At 52.1% G+C, this 16,106-nt stretch overlaps 1 protein-coding gene across 1 annotated transcript in view; it reads right to left on the bottom strand.

Moving 5' to 3' along the window:
- Positions 1-16,106, bottom strand: part of ATP11A (ATPase phospholipid transporting 11A) — a 120,764-nt gene that overhangs the window by 13,775 nt on the left and 90,883 nt on the right. Inside the window, exons 18-25 of the mRNA XM_059995865.2 lie at positions 14,332-14,513; positions 12,362-12,613; positions 10,949-11,123; positions 8,779-8,881; positions 8,381-8,526; positions 7,762-7,821; positions 7,170-7,297; positions 5,135-5,270 (exon numbers count right to left, since the gene is read on the bottom strand). Of these exons, the coding sequence (XP_059851848.1) occupies positions 5,135-5,270; positions 7,170-7,297; positions 7,762-7,821; positions 8,381-8,526; positions 8,779-8,881; positions 10,949-11,123; positions 12,362-12,613; positions 14,332-14,513 (1,182 nt within the window). The remainder of the gene's footprint in view (positions 1-5,134; positions 5,271-7,169; positions 7,298-7,761; positions 7,822-8,380; positions 8,527-8,778; positions 8,882-10,948; positions 11,124-12,361; positions 12,614-14,331; positions 14,514-16,106) is intronic.

The raw sequence follows: 16,106 nt of genomic DNA, 5'->3' as shown, positions 1-16,106 counted from the left end.
CGGTAGAGCGCGTGTCTAGTCTCTTTTCAGCTCAAACACCTTTCGGCTCGGAAGGCAAACCACGGCTGCCATCGTCCTGGGAGCGGTGAGAGCGACAGCCTTGTCCCCTGCGGGCGGCATCACCAGGATGCGGCCCCGTGGGAGCCATGGAAACGGAGGAGGGGAGACACGACAGAGCTGCACAAGGGCCCGGCGCAGGTCCGCGGCCAGGACCTCGGACACGCAGCAGCCCCCGGACGAGGCCCCGGCGGGATGTGGGCTCGGCCAGCGGGGAGCACACACGTCCAACCAGGGGACAACACGTTTCTCACCCACAGACACAGACACAAGCAAAAGGCAACACCAGCCACTTCAGAGTCTTCCTCCCGGGGACAAACCAGCCTCTTGTTGTTACTTTACAAGAGTTATTTTCTTTGAGATTTCTACACCGCCTAAGAGCCGACCCATTTCTGGTTTGTCGGATTCTGCGAGCTGGGCCTCAGAAAACGCTCCTAGTTCTTCTTTAAGAGAAAACAAAGCATTACCAGCCGGAATAAAAACTGCTTTCCCGTGTGGTTAGTTTTCAACCAAAGGAACATCCCTACACGCGACTCACTTCAGGCGAGCATGTGGGCTGCAGGCCTTGCGAGGTGTTTACCGAGGCAAGAACCTACTTGCAGAATTCTAGGAGAAAAACCAAAGCGCCAGGACTTCTGCAGGGAACAGACTTAAGGACCCTCATCACTTCATTCGTCGCTTCATCAGTGTGATCAAAACTGGGCTCAGATCCACAGCCACGGTGGCCGTCCCTGGAGGTGATTCTGTCCCTGAGGTGGGGGACACCTGCAGTGTCTGGGGACATTTCGGGGGAGGGGGCTACTGGCATCCAGGAGGCAGAGGCCAGGGGTCTGCTAACTGCACCGGGGCAGCCCTACAACCAAGAACTCCTGGCCTCACCGGCAACAGCGCCCAGGCTGGGAAACCCTCAAAGACAGGGCTCTCTCTTCAATGCTTAATGTCGGGGGCAGGAAATTTTCCCTCTGAGGTGGGCTGCAGCTCGGCAGTGGCCAGCAGGTGCAGGAGGACGCAGCGCCCGCTTCCTTTTCATTGGAAGTTACCGTTTTTAGCCAAAAGCAAGAGGTGAAGGTGCAGGGAGGGGGCGGCTCTGAACCCCGCGGGCACCATCAGCTCAGCTGCACGGGCAGAAGCCCTCACAGCCTTTGTGTTTGCCGCCCCTGCCTGGGAGGGATTCAGAGATCCTTTACAAAACTGTTAGGCAGCAGCAAATGTGGCTGTGGAGCACCAGTGGCAGAGTGACAGGGCAGCTCCAGCAGCATCGCAATCGGGGACAACATTTCAATCACTCAAATGGCTTCTCATCTCTTCCCGAGAGGGGTAGGACGGTGCTTCCCAAGGCGCTGCCGAGATTCCTAGGATCCGGTAGATTCTGGTGGATCTGGGATCCACGCCCAGCCCAGCAAAACACAGGGTGTGCTGTTTACAGGCGAACAGCAGTAAAGCACAAGTGCCTTGAATCAGATTCAGGCCTTTGGGTTGGAACCTGGGCAAGGCTGCACACCTGGCCACATTCACCTGTGCCCTCCGCCAGCTATCGCAGCTCACTGGGAGGTGATCACAGTAACACCTCCGTAAGCGCCTCTGGGGCTCCTTAGTTAAGGGAGCCCTCAGGTCGAGCTGATAGTCAACGCATTATTGAATTCGTTACCCATCATTTCTATGGACTTTGGGGGTGATTCACTGGGGCTCCAATCCCCTTTCTCAAAGGGGTGTCCTGAGGGACGGCCTTTCTCCCGAGTGATATCAGTTCCCCAGCCCCCAGGAAGCCCCGGGGCTGATTTCCTAAAGCAACACGCGTCTCCGCGGAGAACGTCGTGAACTTCTGGGCCTCGCTCAGAGGAGAGGATTCAGTAGGAGGTCTCCCACCTCCCCCGCAACCAGGTCCAAGTTTAATTCCTTCTCCCACTCCGCCCTCTCTCCTCTTCCTCAGGACTATCTTGTAGGAAATCTTACTGCTCACAGAAGCTCTAAAGCCTAGAGCAGTTTAATTTTTGTGTGTAAAAATATCCCACGACAAACATGTCTTATGTTTTCTCAAGATCGCGGCCACATCTACTACATTCGCTTCACGTGCTGACTGGGAACCTCTGCTGAGCGCTGGTGTTCTTGTCCTCAGCCCGCTGAGGACAGCTCACGTTCCCGCGCTCTAGATGTTTACTGGCTTCTATTACAACGCGCCCCAAACTTTCAAGCGTGCACCTAGGAATATCCCGCAGTTCAACAATAAAATAATCATTGTCTTATATTCTCACTTGAGAAATAATACAGCTCTTGATGTCTGTGCAGAAAACGCTCCACAAGTGAATTTCTCTTTTTCGAAAGTTATCAATGATTCAGCTGTTCTCAACGGATCCACGAACACGCCTACAGAATGATTTAGGGGTCACCTCCCGACCATCACTAGAACAGGGCAGCTAAAATGTCCCACCAAGAAGACACGTCCGTCCTCCTTGGAAGAGGACAGAGATGACCGCTATCCTCACCGAACCACCTGCTGCCCAAGACCAAGGACGTCAGCAGCCCCCTGAGGCCGCCCTGGACTTACAGCTCTGTTTGCTGCTTTGTCTGAATTGCTACAGAACCAGCCTACGATATCATTTTTGGTTTTGTAAGGGACGCAACCCCCTTACCTGACAAAAAAACAAGAATTTAAGACTCAGTGATCCAGAGCGAGAAGGCTCTGTGCGGAGGCCCCGAGGTACCGCAGGGGTCTAGAGTCAGACCATCGACGGAGCGCGCTCGCCACGCGTGGCCCTGGGGATCCTGTCCTCCTGGTGATAAAGGTCTACCCTGGGTCCCCGCAGGTGTCCCTCCGCTTAGCGCTGGCCTTGCTCTCACGCCTCTACGTCTGCAGGTTGTTTATCGTCCCCCGGGCGCCAGTGACCCAAGGCACAGCTGTGGACAAACGCCCAGGTCCAGCACCTCGCTTGGTACGACTGTCGCGCACGCTGCTTCCTGACATCACCGTGCATCTCAGGAGCTTTTCACGCGACAGGATGTGCGTGGCCTGTGCTGACTCTGTTCCCACGGGGGCCTCAGAGCTCCTGGCCCGTGAGCACAGGGCCCCAGCCAACAGGCGTTCTTTCTACCTCGCTCTCCCTTCCTGTCATCGTTCCAGATTCTAACCAACGCTTTTGTCCCATAACAGTTGAGCAAAGGCACAGAGGTGGCAGGTGGGGGAGGGATGGTACGGGAAAGACCCCTTCTAGACGCTGGGATCCGGGTTCCATGGTGGCTCAGGGCGCCCTCAGGAGCGAGTAGCAGAGAAACAGGAAACGGCAGAAGCCCTTGGCTCACGGGAAGGGCCTCAAGGCACCCGGGCCTGCAGCTCTGACCACAGCAGCGGCAGGAGGAGATGCGGCCCAGCCTCGTGCCGGGAAGGCCCCCCAGGCCTGCATCCGGGGCCCCTCGGGCGACCAGCACCTGTGTCCAGGGTGCATGTCCCCTCCCTGCTCACACCCGCCCTCTTGTGGGCCTGCAGAGCAGGGCCAACCATGTCACCACGTGATGTGAGCGTCAAGCAATGCAGCAGCTGCGTGGTCTAAAACACTACCCTAGGTCTGAGCTCTAATTCCCTGACCTCGTACAGTACTCATCTGTCAACTTCCATTTGCTCGGCTCTAACACCGTGAAACTGTCCGACTGAAGGAGCGACTGGTGAGCGAAGGTGACGCCTGCAGAAGCGACTCACTGCCTGGATCCTGGGACCACGGATGCCGGGACACAAAGTCTGAGCTCTTTAAGGTACACGTGAGGTGCTCACTTAAAACTGGGCCCGCAAGGGACTCTCACTAAAGATGCATCAGAGCAAACGCTAAGACAGCTCGACTCAACCACCGGTACATGACGGCCTCGTGGCACCCGGGAGCTATTCTACCACAACTAAGACAAAGTGTAAATCCTTGAAAAATGGGAAGATTTTAGAAAAGTGCAAAAAGACTTTGAAAAATCCTCAAGATCAATTTAGGAAAAATTGGTTTCAGTTATAATGAGAGATGACAGTACCTTGCAGTCACAAGAAAAAAGAAACAGACAAACCGATGGGCAAACACACAGCAAGACTCTGAACTTCAGGCCAGCCACGCGGAGGGACAAACGGGCAGAGAGGTGTCCCATCAGACAGGACGTGCAGTAAACCTCTGTTCACAAGCTCCCCTTCTTTACGTGGACCCTGGGGCATCAGGTCAGAAGCAGGGCGCCGGGCCCCGGGCCTCTCGTATTCTCCAGGCGGGGCTGGAGGTCGGCCACGGTCAAAGCAGCATCCCCTCCAGCCTCACATGCTCGTGTGTCTTCCTACTTACTTAGGTCAAGGGAGGTCCAAACAGATCAAGTCCACTTAGAAACACCACTGACCCCGCTGGTGGTCCCCAACATGGAAATACAGGGAGTAACCTCAGCAACAGGGACCCAAGTGGACGCACAGGTTTCTGGGACGACCCCAGTCCTACAGACGTGGGGCAGCAACTAACAGCATTTCTACCGACAAGCACACAAAGGGAGTCACGTTGGAAAATATTTTCAAGAAATATTTTATTTATAACGCACTCCAGAAACACAAAGGACGCACCCACAGATTTCTTACCATGTGTGTGTTGGTGGTCACTATCTGAGAGTGGGAAGGAAGCCATGGCAGAAAGAAAAAAGCAAGATACGAATAAAACAACCCCTAGAAATTATGCAGAAAACCAGAGCGCTGAACGCCTACCAGGCAAGTGTAAATCTACTTGTTGCGAAGTAAACAGATACTTAAGGATGTGAACAAACACTAAAATGGGTTAAATACTAAATTATTTCCCACATTTAATAAGCCACGTCTCAACGATCACATCGAACCACTAGGTATATAGCTACCGGTGAGCCAGCTACAGCACTAAAGCCTGGAACCCCTCAGGAAGGGTGTCCCTACAGTCGGCAGAACTCTGCCATCACGTCCCTTCCATCCAGCTGGGGGGCAGACACCCAGACACGGTCCCCACGGGCTGTGCTGAGACTGCGCTGACCCGGGATCGTGCTGGATTCAAGCTCTATCCCCAAAGAATCCCGGAGCCACGCTGACACGACCCAGTTCCGTACTAACCTGTCCGTTGCTGGTCACGGTTGTGTTTTCAAACATGAAGTAAGCACCGAAGAAAAACACCAGAGCATCGAACACGCCTAAGAACGTCCAGTAAATGAACACGCGCCAGCGGAGGAGAGCGTTCTTGGCGATGTCTCTGGGGGAGGCAAAGGGTGGGAACCTGTGAGCGCGTCCAGGCGCACGCGCCCACTCAGCCCCCACCGTGTCCACCGGCCCTGCGGCCGCCGTCCCCGTCCGGGGGCCCCTGACTCGCGGAGAGCCCCGAGGTGGCAGAGCTGCAGGGACAAGCAGGGACAGGAGAAGGAGGGCCCTCGGAGGGGGCGGGGCCCCTACCGACACCCACTTAGCCAAGCCCCGAAAAGCGGGTCCTGGAGAAGCCCGGCCGCGAGCACGGGGCTCCTGGTCTCCCGCCTGGGGTCACCCCACACAGCCTGTCCACGTCGTGGCCAGACCCCCACCTCCACCCGCCGACTGGCCGGCACACGCTCTGAATGCACGGAGCCCGTGGGATGCCGGGGGGGCCTCACGACTGGCCACGCCCCCGAGCCACACTTGACGCTCTGCGGCTCCTCCGGCCACACCACCTGTCACTTCACCCAACACCACACCCGGTCCCAGAAAGGCCCTGGGACAGCTTGTAGCACAAAGCTGTAGTAACCGAAACCATCACGGTCAAAGCACAGTGAGAAGGGAGCAAACATGCTGAGGTGTGAGGGGCGACGTCCCCAGCTGATACAGTGGGAAGGACCCACAGACATTAAGTGAGCTTCCTGGGAGCAAAAGCAAAATGCTCTCCAGACTGCATTTTACTACATACGGATATTCCTGAACAATCTCTGTTTGAATATTTTATTTCTCAAAAATGGACTGTGATATGACTAGAGGAAGAAAGATGCCAGCGCTCACACCTCTGCTTCCGAAAGGAAGGACACAGGACACAGGGACACGCTGGCATCCGAATGCCAAGACCGCGGGCTTCCGGGACCAGGCTGTGCATTTCACGACAGGGCTTCCGACACCTGTCAGTTTAGTTCAATAAGACAGAGAAGCTGCAGGGTTCCCTCCGGTGTGTGTCTAAAATGGTGTGGGTTCCCTATTTTCTTAGACTTACTCCTGTATCATTAAATGCACGTGACAAACTCAGAGCTTGCTTTTTTTTTTTATCACCTACAGGGATTATTTTGGACCCCAACACTTCAAGACCCCATTTAACGGCTAATGATTCTGATGTAGGCCGTGGGGCTGGTGAGGTGTCTTGACTGTGTGGGCACAGGACTCACACATGTGAAAAGCCTGCACAGAATTTAGTGCACACACACGTGAGCACACGTGTGCACACGAGCAAGGACCAGTAAGACGGCTGGGCGTGTCGCGTCGGTGCCCTGCTTGTGACCTTGTCCTGCGGTTCTGCAGGACGGTCTGTCAGATGCTACCACTGGGGAAACTGGATAAAACCTCACAGAATTTCTCTCCTATTTCTTACAACCACATGTGCATCTAAAATGTCCTGAAAATAACACGTTTAATTTACAAAGCCACAATAAACAGTGACACATTGAATCGGCCAAAGATCCTGGGGTGCAGTTCTGAAACAGCAGAAAAATCGTTTCCTTGTTATTAAAAATACTTTTTAGCAGAAAAGAGCACCCTGAGATCAGATATGTTAACTTTTCTCTTTTCTCACTGAATGGAACCTATTTGGACCTGCGAGGATCATTTAGGCCATAAATCCGCTGGGGTCACAAGGGGATAGAAACTCTCACCCCAAGTGCTTTCATAACCATCGAAAACCGCGGTAAAATGCAAACTGGCTTAACGTGTACATTTCAAACGCCACACAAATCCTCTGTCTGAATTTGGAGTATATTCACTTAAATCACATGGCTTCCTGCTTGAAGAATCTCCTGTGGAAGCGAGCGTGTCAGCTGACACTGAATCGTCTGGCTTTTAAGTACTTCAACCAAGTATTATCCGGATTCGCGGCAGGGCTGCCCGGTCCTTCTCCTTGCCTACAGCGGCTGTCTGCTTGAGGTACCTGTAGAGGGCAGGGTCCCTCTTGAGCGTGTCCATGGAGACGTGCTGCTCCGTCAGGCTGTGCAGCAGGATGGGGAGGGAGGTGAAGCTGATGTTGTAGAGAGTCAGGTAGGCAGTGTCGTACAGGGTCTGCGGGACCGAAAAGCCACGTGAAAACAGCACCCGGGCATCTCGACAAGACTTTCGGATGATTCGTTTCAATATGCATGTGTAGTTTTCATTTACAAAGGGCCACAGGCACGAGCATTCTAAAATGCACACAGAGCCATTTTTCTACAGATACAGAAGGACAAGGACATTTTTCAAAGTGTCAGGATGTCGACTAGTCTGGATTAAAATCACAGCGGACCCACCCGGTCCTGCCATTCCAAACCCGCAACAAGAGAAAGTTGCACAAAAGTTTGCAATTCTGATCGCCGCCTCCAAGCTTAGATTTCCCCGGTCCTGGCTGCTTTAGATGAAAGAAGATCAGCGACGGAACGGGGGGGTCATCTGGCCCGCATGCCCTGCCGTCCACCCTCCGCCCACCACAGACACATGTGGGGAAGAGGGATAAGGCTCAGGTGAGCTCGACCTCAGGCATCAGGACTCACCTGTTGCGAAAACCCACAGAAGAACTGGTATAAAAACTGAGGGAAAATGAAGCAGACATTCTGAAAGAGAAGTCACACGCATGTTAATCAAGGGCACATTGTAAGAGACGTCACTTTTCTATCCCGTCACAGAGCTTGGCCACGTGACACACTCTACCCGGGCAAAGTGCCCCACATTCTCCAGCAAGACGGGCAATAGCTCTAAAACTCCTTGCTCATCTCAGGGGCTCCCACAGGCACACCGGACCATTCTGGTCACCCTGAGATCAGACAGACTCAAGGGAAACTTGTGGCAGAGAAATGAGGCGGCAACGTCGGTGTCAGGACAGACAGGAAAGAACGCAACCGCATTAAAGAAGAAGAAACTACTTCAAGGAACTATCAAAGAATGCCCCTTCCTCAAGCGTTTTACAGCCCGCATCTCACTGGTTCCACATTCAGTTTTGAGACTGCGAAGAGAGCTGGGCGTTTGCTCCCGTGGTCCTACGATTACCCCCTCCTTTCTGACAGTCACTTCTATCCATGGACAAATCACCCCTGTAGCCTCGGGGCATCATGACAGACGAGCCATCGCTCACACGCTTTGAGACGGTGAGAGGGGAAAGGAAAGCCTTCCTACCTTATAAAAGAAGTACTGCACAAGCTCAGATATTCGAATATAGTAAAAGTGCCCATGAACAAGTAGCATCTTCTTCAAATGCTTAAATTTCGGTATCGCATAGTCGCTGTTCCTTGCAGCCTGGCGACCTTCTTTCCCAATGATGCCTACGAGAAGGGAGCAAACGCGCTGAGGAAAGCCTTTCTCAACACCACGCAGGTGGACACGGACACAGGCAAAACGGGTGAGGCTGAACCGTGACTGTCGGATTTCTAGGCACGAACGCTCTGTGTCACAGACAGTGTCCTGAACGTGTGTCTACATTCTATGGCCCTGCCTTGGCTGTGTCCTTTCTCGTCCAGCTGCGTGATAAACCCGGGTTACCAAGAGGCGCAGGGAAGCAGAACCGAGGGGCTTACCTATGCCCACGTGGGCCTCTAGGATCATGCTGACGTCATTTGCGCCGTCACCAATCGCTAAAGTGATAGGGTGCTCTTTTGAAAATTTGATTAATTTAACAATCTGGAAAAGAAGCAAGGGCAGATTTTACCGTCTCTGTTCTATTTTTGCAGAGCTCATTCTCTAACTAGGCAGAAACGACAACGATGTCAAGTTAGTCAAGGAAAAATGAAACAACTATGTACTCAAAGTGAATTATTGCTTATATGCAGTCTATTTTATCCACTTAGGATAAAACCTTTTTGACGTCGAAAGCGAAACACACTTCAGCAAAAGCAGCTGAGAAATGACTGTAGTAAGATGAGCTGAGCAGGCTGGTGGGCAGACAGGACGGAGAGTGAAATCCAGGAAGTCATTTGCAGGGGCGGCTCAACTCCTTATGTAAACGTGGGGGAAACAGATTTAAATATACGGGGTGGGGGGAGTGTGAATGCTGCATTCCGTTAGAAGATGCTGCTCTTCCAAGCTATCTGGTTTCAAGCATCTATTTTTTAAAATAAGCTGCTCATTTACTTTTCAAATTTGTCATGTGTGCAAAACCAAATCTGACAACTCAATGCAATGAATAATTTCCAAAGTTTTAGTCTGTTTCTTGACAGTCTTTTTTCCTATTTATGTGCCAAGTATAAGGTTCCATGATGGAAAAGATGAGGAAAGAATGTGTGGATTGCCTTCTTGTTTCAAGACTGAGACACTAATTGGCATCAAAGTTTGCAAAAGTCACTTAAGAACCTAAAAGAAATACCAAGTATCATGTGAAGACCAAACGACATCCTTAGCTCTGTTCTGGACGTCACTGTACAAGGTTTACGCAGAGTCACACATTTAAGAGGGACAGTTGGGAATGAAACCATTTTTATCCCAAATAGAACGTACGTGAATGCCTGAGTCTGCTTCTCTTCACTGAGAATCACCCCAGGGCGATGCTTTATGTGTTTTATGCTTAGTGACACTGTCATGTGGCACGTCAGTGTAGCACGCATGCAAGGACGCGAAAAATGACCCCTTTGCACGTGGTGTTCAGTATTTTACCTTAAGCACTAGGTCAGTCTGAGAAGCTGACAGTTTCCTTCATGAGCAACTCAAGAGAAACTGATCTCCCTTATCTAAAATGTGGTTTACAGAATTCGGACCGTTTTAGGTTTACCAACACCAGAAAGGCACACATGCTCACGTTCGTATCCCATATGCTTTAAAAAATATTTAGAAACACACAACGGGGGGCTTCCCTGGTGGCGCAGTGGTTAAGAATCCGCCTGCCAATGCAGGGGACACGGGTTCGAGCCCTGGTCCGGAAGATCCCACGCGCCGCAGAGCAACTAAGCCCGTGCGCCACAACTACTGAGCCCATGTGCCACAACTACTGAGCCTGTGCTCTAGAGCCACAACTACTGAAGTCCGCGCGCCTAGAGCTTGTGCTCCGCAACGAGAAGCCACTGCAATGAGAAGCCCGCGCACCGCAACGAAGAGTAGCCCCCGCTCACCGTAACTAGAGAAAGCCCACGTGCAGCAACGAAGACCCAACGCAGCCAAAAAAAAAAAAAAAATTAAGAAAAAAACACACGTCAGGTGGTGTTTCCACAAGAGTGTGGTGCAATGGGCAGAACGTGAGTTCAGAGTCCGACAGAGTGGAAGCCGATTCGGACCGCCACTTTCCAGATCATCCCGCCAGGCAGGTTCTCCCGATTTTCTGTGTCTTAGGTACTTCATTCCTAAAATTAGCACAGCCTCCCTCGCCTCAAGGGTTACCGTGAGGGTCGGTGGGTTCGCACCTGCCTCAGCAATCGACACACAGTAGGTGCTCGACTGCAGCTGCCTCCCCCCGGGCTTCCGTACAGACGGCTCTACCTCCTTGATACAGTTCTGTTTACGTGAGAGATGGGACGAGCATCTCCCTTGGTCTCTGCACCCGGAAGGGCCATCCATCTGATTCCATCAACGCTTACTAACCACAGCGAGCAAAGTTAAGTCTCACGTTTCAATTTCTATCATTTTTGCTTCCATTTTTAAAAGGAAGTGCTTTGCTAGATTTAAAAAAAAAACCCAGAGGCTGTAAGGGCTCATGAATGGCTCTCACTACGTAACCCCTTCCCCCGGGGATCCCTAGCTGGTTCCTGGTGGGCGGCGGACCTGGGCCTTCTGCAGGGGCGCCATCCGGCAGCAAAGCACGGCGCTGCAGTTCCGGCAGATGTCCAGGAAGAGCTCTCGGTAGTGGCTGGAGCTCCCGTCCTCACACGGCTTCATTATCAAGGACAGCGCGGCACCATCAATAATTAAACCGTAGTCCTGCATATCGGCCGAGAGTCTGTTAGATCATACAAACCAGAGAAATTACTCAGTAACTAAATCCAGAGATTTGAGAAGATGTACTTTTTGGGGATATCTATAGATGCTACACAGTCAGGATCAAGGAATAAGAAACTGGGTTTTCTTGTTTTGTCAATAATAACACAGCCTCTAGATTAGTGGCTGTAAGCCCTTTGATTACATTTTAAAATTGTGTGTGAATTAAACTTTCTCATTTCACTGAGGCAAAGCAAACAACGGTTGCAACTGTGGACTCCTGGGCGTGTTCCGGTACTTCTTGACAACAGAAGGAGAGCGTTTATCCCGCTATCGAAGAGATCGGCCTTCATTCCCGAACTGCCTGGCCACCTCGGCCAACCACAGTCTTTATCGTTACCACTAATACCTCCGTGCTACTCTGCCCGGGTGACCTGACTTGGAAAGAACACGGTCGTAATTTCTCTTTGCTGGGTTTCAAAGTTACAAGGAACATCTCTAATCCCCCAAAGGAATTCTGCAGACAGGGCAAAGGGAAATATCGCTGTATTATTTATAAATGAATAATTTTAGATCCACATATGATTAGAGAGCTGCCTTTGCTTTATCTAAATTAATGAAAATTGGAAACGATTCAAATGAAATCTAACCTTAGATCATGCATCTAATACCAGCAAGGAAAGCGTTGATAAAATGTGGATAAACTGGCGAATATTCTTGGAAAAAACAACTGTCGGGCATACGCTGTTCTGTCTTAATCGACAAACGACCACGCATTATTCACGTCTCCCTCCTGCTCTGGCGGGAGCCCTGAGGAATCCACGATGCAGCCCGCAGTGTCGTAGAAGCAGATGGGAATCACCCCAGGCACGGTATTTTGTAAATCCATGAATGAAGTCTCTTTGCACCCTCAGCCAGCAGTCTGCAAGTGAGCGCGCACACGCGCACGCGCACACACACACACACACGCACACACACAGACACACACACACGCACACACACACACACGCGCACACACACACACGCACACACACACACACACGCGCACACACACACACACGCGCACACACACACACACACCCGCTCTGATGCAAAAAGGCATATATGTCACAGTTGCTAGAGAGAAATAGCTCTGGTCATGGTCCCGACCACGGGATGCTGTTAGAGGCCAGAGGACAGGACCACGTCCGCACAAAGGGAGCTGAGGCCACGGCCCTGCCCGCGGAGCTTGCCCAGTCCGTCTGCAAACGTCCCGCCTACCCTGAGAAGCTGTCCCGGGTCAGGCTGGCGCTGCGGTGCAGGACGGTCTTGCTCAGCTCGCAGAGCACGTCGTGCAGGCTCTGCTCCTCCAGCCTCTTGGTGGTCACCTCAAGCAGCTGCGTGTTCCTGCGGAAGAGCCTGCAGGCGTAGCAGGCGGCGGCTGCCGTCTCCATCTTGTCACCCGTGAGCACCCACACCTTGATGCCCGCCTTCTGCAGGGCCTCGATGGTGTCGGCCGCCTTCTCCTGCAGCCTGGGGGGCGGGGGGCGGGGGACACAACACACACGTCAGCGTGAACACAGCAAACCAAGTGCAGAATTCCGAGAACTTGTGATCTACGGAGCTGATTCAGTTTTTTGCCCCCAAATTAAAAAGCACCGCGGTGCTGGCTCGTGATTTCCCGCAAAGGACCCGAGGCTGGCGACAGCTGTGTATTAACTTTTTACAACAGAACACTTCCTAATACGAGAAAATCCACAGGGATAAAATACTAAGAAACAAGACAGCATCTTGTACGAGTAACAGTGGCCGAGCACACAGCTTTCTGCCTGGTGGGACTTGCTACTCAGAGAGGACTTTACGCTATTATAAGACGGCCCGTCACAACCACCAACCAAAAAAGTCTTAACCAGGGAAAAACAGGACCTGGAAAAGAGGTGACGCTCCCCACCTTTTCATTGTGCATAAACTGTTCTAATTTTGCCACGTATCAAACCGGAGCCCAGGTTCCCCTAAAGAACGTGAAATGCCAGGCGCGGCTCTGGGACGGGCTGATGGCGTCGCAGGCTCGCCCCGCGTCAGATGCCGCGGGAAGCACTTGCCTGCGACGTTTTGTCTTTGCCAGAACCTTACAGGATGAGGACGGTGTTAGGATCCTGGTCTACGTGTAGAAAGCCCACAGCTTGCAGAGGCCACAACGCATGTCTGAGGGTAAACGGCACTCTTGACCTTGGTCAGGCTGTCTTGCCATCCGTGGACGTCTGGCAGCAAAACCACGTCTGCCTCACTTGGGGGCCTGCTGTGTTTTCTAGATTTTAGAGTCTTAGTTTTTGATAGATGTGTGTCAGTGATGTGTTTCTGTCCAGTGCTGAGTGAAAGGCAAGGAAAGGATCCGGATTCTGACTGGAACCATCTGGTTAGATTCTGGGATAAACTTCCTAGGTCAAGTCTGGAGATGATATAATCGTACTATTCTAGAGGCAGAAAAAAACATCTCTCATTTCATCCTTTTTTGCAAAAAGGAAACCGAGGCCCAGAGTGGTCTGTAAAGATGTTGGCCAGAGATTTCAAAGAAATAATCTGTAATCAAATATCATCACTTCAACCCCCCCGCCTCCGCCCCATCCCCGGGGATCTACTCTCAGTGTCCTGAGGTGTCAGCTCCCCCCAGGTGCATCAGCTCCCAGGACCCCCATGAGGGTCCTCGGCTGTGCAGGCGAAGATCCCTCCACCCTTAAGAGCCTTCCCTTCTCCCCAGTTCCTCCAAGGACCCAGGAATTCTACCAGCTATTATTGTCAGTTTTTGCAATGTTCTACTTCATTATTTTAAATTCCTTCAATGAGTGATGACAAGAACACTGAGAATGTTAAGATCCAACATGTTTACACTTGTATTTGGGAAGAACTAGTGACAAACTGAGGAACAGATTAGTTATTGATTCCATTCTAAAGAATAACTGAACAGCATAGCCTTGTGGCTTGACTATTCAGAATATGGTGTGAAAATGCTGACCATTTCTGGTTTCTTCTGGGGGCCTTTTACTCGTGGAAAGTCAAACATCACAATAGCGCAGCCTGACCCCCCGCGCTATTACCCCAGGCAACCAAGTGGCCTGCCCGGTCCTGACGCGTGAACGCGTTCACCGGGTGCGGCCGACACCGGCTGTGGGGCTCCCCCCGAAGCGCCCCTGTAGCCCCTGTGATCCCGCTGCAACACTATTATTTCTAAGACAAGCGAGGCGAGCCTTTACCGATCCTCCACGGCCGTAGCACCGAGCAGGATAAGGTCTTTCTCTATCTGCTCATAGGCTTCTGCTAACTTCCTTTCCCGATCGTGGAGCGCCACTCTGGCGGCCTGCAGCAGCTTATAGATGCCTTCATATTCTTCCTGCATGAGCCTTTTGTAGGCAACGCACAAGGTCCGAAGCCCCTCCTGCAGGACACAAAGCGGCACTTAACGTGAACTCGGGGGTCACTTTGCTGAATATCACTTCCCAAAGCCTTCCCGACACCCCCCTCCAGCTCGAGTGACTAACCAGAGAACGAGAAACCAACCCACCCTCAAGGGGCTGGTCATCTGCAAGTGAAGCGTATCCACCTTAAATATACACAATCATGGTCGATGATAAAGTTTTCAAACTAGTAAGCGTGGGAATACAAAATATAAACCGGGGCCGTCGAAAGATAAGACTTTGTTCTTTTATTTTGACAAATGAAGAGTTAACCTTCTTTAGGATAGCAATTTGCAATTTATAGTAAATATCAAGTGATATTTCTTTTTTTGTGTTTTTTTTGGCCACACCACGTGGCATGTGGGAACTTAGTTCCCTGACCAGGGATTGAACCCACGCCCCCTGCAGTGGAAGCTCCAAGTCTTAACCACTGGACCGCCAGGGAAGCCCCATCAAGTGATATTTCTAAAGTGACGCTTTACGTGGGGAGTTTGTGTGACGCTTTGATCTTATTTGGGTCTCACCGAAGGAAAACCACACGGTTATTGATCAAACCTATCGGGTCCACAGGAGAGGAAAACAAGAACCTAAGACTAATTCTGGACGTCAGGGCGCGCAGGGCAAGCACACCAGCCGGCAGGGCACCAGGAAGCTGGGCTCTCAAAGGCGCCACACAGAGCACTTTCACCGCGTCAACAGACGCTTCCTTTGGTCACGATGAAGCAACCATCGCAGCGGCCCGACTGGCGACCCTGGACGACCCCCTTCTGCTTCCCTTGTTCCTTCAGCCCCAACTCTACGGATCCCCTGAAATGAGCCAGTCTCCTACATAATCAGTCCAAATTCTGGGAGAACACCGGTTTCTAAGATTTGAAGGGTTTCCACTATATGAATTCTAACGTCCCATCGCTCTCAGGGAACGCTTCACATCTTCCATGTTTTCTCCGACCTCCAGATGTAGCCGAGGGACACGATCACGGTCGGGTTAACAGTTCCTCTTGCCCCCGGAGCTCTCGGAAGCCTGAAGGCGGGAAGAGAGCCCCCGGGAAGGAGCGGGACAAAAGCAGCATCTGTGTGTCCGACGCTCTGGGAAGGCACTGACCTCTGTGACCGCCCACCATCCAGACGCCGAGTCCCGTCCCCGGGGAGCAAGCAAGCAGCCCGCTCGCCTCTCTGAGAAGGCAGGTCCCCCTCCACCCCCGAGCTGTGAAAGCGCAGAGATGTTCTTCCCCTGCATCCTTCCCGGGTCCACGCCCCGCCCACTTCGCTGCCCTCCTGTCTGTCTCCTTTGTGGGGTGGGAGCTCTCAGGCCGCTGGCACTGTCTCACTTCACCCCCGACTCCTTGGCACACAATAATAACTCAGTGTCTGCTAAAAAGAGTGGTTGAAGTTGGATCGGAAGTATCCACGGTGATCAAGGTACAGATCGGAGACATGAACTCGGGCTACTGAATGGATCCTCTGACTTCTCCTAAGAGGTGAACGCACAGGATGTATGTATATGACTTCATTCTACGCCAGAAAAACTGCACGGTAAGAAAGAGGTTTTACGAGGATAGTAATTCAGAGCTGTC

This window comes from Delphinus delphis, chromosome 18, assembly GCF_949987515.2.
Source record: "Delphinus delphis chromosome 18, mDelDel1.2, whole genome shotgun sequence".
In the NCBI taxonomy this organism is placed as follows: domain Eukaryota; kingdom Metazoa; phylum Chordata; class Mammalia; order Artiodactyla; family Delphinidae; genus Delphinus; species Delphinus delphis.
Note: the sequence above shows the minus strand (reverse complement) of the source record. Positions and strands in the feature narration are given on the sequence as shown.